The sequence below is a fragment of the Triticum dicoccoides genome, chromosome 4A (genome assembly GCF_002162155.2).
Source record: "Triticum dicoccoides isolate Atlit2015 ecotype Zavitan chromosome 4A, WEW_v2.0, whole genome shotgun sequence".
NCBI classification, from domain to species: domain Eukaryota; kingdom Viridiplantae; phylum Streptophyta; class Magnoliopsida; order Poales; family Poaceae; genus Triticum; species Triticum dicoccoides.
Genome location: NC_041386.1, coordinates 722,849,328 through 722,854,018, shown reverse-complemented (window position 1 = coordinate 722,854,018; position 4,691 = coordinate 722,849,328). Strand labels below are relative to the sequence as shown.

The following is a 4,691-nucleotide window of genomic DNA, read 5'->3' as shown; positions in this document are numbered from 1 at the left end:
CCAGCGCAAGATACATACATGTACGTTCCCATTCAATTTAGTACCCAGTGTCTCACTTTGCTGATGTACATACCTTGCTATGCATACCTTGCTGTAAATTTCAGTATCCAGTGTTTGGGGCAGGTCTGTTATTCATCTCTCTTTTGACGACTGAACCTTAGTCAGTGGAAGATGCCTTGTATTTTGATTGAACTTCAGTGCATGTTGTAACTAGATAGCATTATCAGGATTCAGTTCTATTCATTCTTAGGATGTGGCGTCATTATATTGTTGGCTAGCACACTGCTGGATGGCTTCTTTCGACCATACTGTTCAAGTCAGGATCCACGGATTAACTAAGTACATAGCTAAAGACCATCTAGTGCATGCCTGAGCTTCGGGATGGAACAGGAAATCTATCTTTCTAACCTAGATTAACCACTGGTTCAAGCATTTGAAGTTGTATATTCCTACTTCAACAGTTTCTGTTCCAAAGAAGACAAATAATTGAAGGCGCTCCTTCTACGGAACACCCCAGATAGGCCAATAGGTTCAGCTCCGACAGTCGTTAAACGGACCACTCGCTCCTAAGATTGATACCGTAGCGATAGTAGTGTACTGTACATACTGCAAACAACATACTAACATTATCGGTTATAGTACAATAAGTATATGCACTAAGCTTTCAATCTTCTTTTTCTTGCCAACTTACTGTGATAAGATAGAAATAAATTGCCTTCAGAACATTTTTTTTGCCCAAAGTATGGACAAGCCTGAAGCTGCAGCCTGCTCAATGGTAAAAAGCTGATATCTTGCCGTCTCTCCAGCTTCTGCAGTCAGTGGAGGGATAGACTTCAGATTTTTGGTGCCCTGCAGGGTCACCAAGGCACACTAGATTAGATTTTCTGCAGGCATGCTAGAAGCCAGGTTCATTTGAAATGCATACCTGCTTTTATCATCAGTCTGCCACAGCAAACAAACAACACCCAAATAAAATATACTGTTCACTCAAGATTCAGACTTTCTTTCCCAGACACTTGACACAATTTTTTACCCAGTTTGCATAAACATAAAACATCACATTTGCTTAAAAACAAGATAGAAATGCCTAGTGTTATGTCCAAATCTGTAGATGTCTTCTTTTAATTTTTCGGTATTCTGTAGAAGGCCGATATGCCTAGTGTTATGCTTCTTCATGAGATATATAGTCATCGGAATGGTCATTCGGATGAATGACAAAGAGTATCTAATGTATGCAATGAATATGATATCAAGGTAACCAAGTCCGCGAAGATTTTGTCCCGAAGGAAAATATGGCTTTCATCACCAATGAGGAAGGGTATGAATTTTATCAACAATATGCAAGATCAGCAGGTTTTGGTATTACCAAGCTCAAGCGGAAGCCGATGTCGCGTCTGTATGCATGCTCCCGGGGAGGTGCCAGTACATCTTACAAGCCTGGGGAGGAACGCAAACGTGCGAAAATGTCCAAGAAGGTTAACTGTGGGGCAGCTGTTAAAATCAAGAAAAGGGGGAAAGAATGGATATATGAGAAAGTGATGTTGGAGCACAATCATACTCTGAATCCTAATCCATCTGAATTGAAGCACATGTATTCACATAAGAACAAAGATCCTCTTATCATGGAGGTTGTTGATGATCTGCAGACCTGTGACGTCTCTCCTAATACAACAATGAATGTGTTGACCCATTTTCATGGCAACTATGAGATCATGCCAATGAATGATCGTGACTTGCGAAATAGGTAATTTTATGACACTTCTTTCTGCAATACAGCTGTCCATGAATAAAATCCATGTGGTTGTAACATAACTGCTGTTTCTTTCATGTGTTACTTCCAATATCAGAAGAGCAGCCAATGTACTTAAGAAGCGAGCTGATGATGTAAAAAAACTTAGGGCCTTCTTCAATGAGTTCAGAGCACATAACAGTAAATTCTATTATGATATAGAGGATGACTCCGAGGGCGTTACGAAGAATATATTCTGGAGTCATGCTAGCTGCCAGGCAAACTATGCTGAGTTTGGTGATGTGGTTACTTTTGATACAACATATAAGTGTAATTTTTACAAAATGCCGTTGGCGATGTTTGTTGGGAGCAACCACCACTTGCAGAATGTCATTTTTGGGTTTGCACTCCTCCGTGACGAGACAGAGGAAACATTTAAATGGGTTTCCCAGACTTTCAAAACATGCATGGGAGACAAGGAACCTCATTGCATACTTACAGGTATTGTTGAGCACTTCGTGGCTACATACATGTCGTTTCAACCAATATGGTAAAACTTGTTCAATGACTAATATCCTCTTTTGCATATCAAGATGCAGCAATGGAAAACGCTCTTCCACACGTGTTTCCAAACATGTTGCATAGGCTATGCAGATGGCATGTATGGGAAAGGCACAAAGTTGACTTGAAGCCACTGTTTGACTTGCATGATGGTTTGAAAGATAAGCTACTAACGGCAATAAATCACCCACTTACCCCTCTAGAATTTGAGCCTGCATGGAAGGATATGGTGAATGAATATGGCCTTGATTCAGATCCTACGATCTGCAGTTTGTATGATCAGCGTGCATGTTGGATTGCGGCATACTTCAAAGCTGTTTACTGTGGGAGAATGACGTCTACGCAACGCACTGAAAGCATGAACAGACTTGTGAAAAGACATCATATTAACACTACGACACCTTTGCATGAGTTTGCACGAAAAATGTACCTAGTCTTGCAAAAGAGAAAAGAAGCAGAAGGCCGAGAGACCATTGCATGTCAGGTATACATCTCAAATGATTACATCTTCTAGTACGCCTCATATATAAATTTAAATCGTTGTGTCATTTATACATTTGTAACGGTTGCTTGCCATCATATAAATTCTTTCCATCCTTAAGCTGCATTATTTATATTCTTAAGTTGTTGGTGTTCTGCAAACAAAACAGAGTATATCTAATTCTTTGACACGTCCATGCTGATGCAGGCACGCCCAGCAACAATAACAAACTACCCTCTCGAAAATCAGTTGAGCAGGATCTATACCCGTGCCGTATTCAACAAATACAAAGATGCATATGTTTATGGAACATCTTTCCTTACCAAGAAAGTGGATGCTGGTCGTTTCCTTGTGGTCTATGGTAGAGATGGCCCGTCTTTTTCTTGGTCCCAACATGAGTTCAAAGTGGTTTGTGATGAAGAAAAAGAAGACTACAGATGTGAGTGCATGCAGTGGGAGCACACAGGTAAGTAGCATATGGTTTGTCAATTTTTCCATTGTGGATTGTTACTAGGATGACCAACAATAAAATTATTCTTTGTCATCCCACCTTGCACAGGACTGTTATGACCACACCTTATTATAGTGATGACAAATGAGCAGATTCAGAGGCTTCCTAGCAAGTATGTGCTAAGAAGATACACAAGGAATGCACGGATTGACCCTCCTTACGACAGGAATGACACTCTCCAAGTTGGAGCCGATGGGACGCTAGTTAGCGTGACGCACTTTAATATGCTCAGGGAGGCTTTTGCCTGTGTTAGAGCAGGTGACAGATCAACAATTGCATCTGTAAGAGTCATGAATGTGTTGAAGGAACTTAGGGCGCAGGTCGAGGATCTGCCTGCTGATGTAATGCCCGTGTTTGATGAAGGAGGTTGCAGTGCTCCAGCTGACCGTGAGATGATTAGTTTTAAAGCCCCGCCACTATCGAAAACAAAGGGCTCTAGATCAGAAGAAGGAGAAACACATATCGGCGCACGCAGGCCAAAGAAGTGCACAAGAAGATGCAGCAAATGTGGCCTTATGGACGGTCACAACAAGGCGTCATGCACCAACAAACAACAAAGCATCGCGGTTGGAGGTACCAGAGGAGGCAGGGGGAGGACGGGCAGGGGGAGCGGAAGGGGAAGGGGAACTACAACTCGGCGCCGTTTAATAGATGAGCTGGAAGAAGAGGAAGATGATGTGGTAGATGGTGAATGATCTCGCGGAACAGATGATAGCGATTAGTCATGTTTGCTGATGTGTAGATAACTTAATGTGAAATCTAAGTTGTGTTTTTCATTACGACTCATGTATTCCTAGTAGTCTGAAAGATATTGAAAAGTTATTATGTCTAAAAGCGTGTTCCGAAATTATTTCATGCTTTACCTGGTTCCTGGTGGGGAACATTCAGTATTTGCTGGCATAATTTTTAATTTCTCCAGCACATTTTGTATTTCGAACTATCAGTTTTAGCATAACCAGCTGAAAACAAACCTTACATCAAAATTCCTGCAATTACTGGAATTTTTGTGAGTTCATCTCAAACATGAACATCAAACTGAAATTTTTCTATTTTCTCATTTGTGATAATCTAATTTTTTTTTCATCCGTAATAATCTATTTTTTTCATCCATATTCAAAGGGAACATTTATGTATTTACGGTTATGTGCAGCACATTTCTAGATGATATTTAATGGTTGTACATTGGGACGAAATCGCGGAATCTTGACAAGTTTGTGTTACGAACTTCATATCACAAAAATGGGGGAGTGCAAGATGTGCGGCTTAAGGGGTGGGACACATAAAAGTGACTTTTGTAACTCTTTACCAACTTTCAAATCCATGATTTAGGAATAAAAAAGAGGGGATACATTAATTTGAGTGTAACAAGAACCGTCCAAGCAGTCCTAAACAAGTACTCCCGAGTACAT

The 4,691-nt window shown here is 40.7% G+C and overlaps 1 protein-coding gene across 1 annotated transcript; it reads left to right on the top strand.

Moving 5' to 3' along the window:
* Positions 1 to 1,292: 1,292 nt before the first annotated feature.
* Positions 1,293 to 2,283, top strand: LOC119284261 (protein FAR1-RELATED SEQUENCE 4-like). Its single transcript, XM_037563459.1, has 2 exons — positions 1,293 to 1,744; positions 1,848 to 2,283. Exons 1-2 carry the CDS (start codon positions 1,293 to 1,295, stop codon positions 2,281 to 2,283), a joined length of 888 nt encoding a protein of 295 aa, XP_037419356.1.
* Positions 2,284 to 4,691: the final 2,408 nt, after the last annotated feature.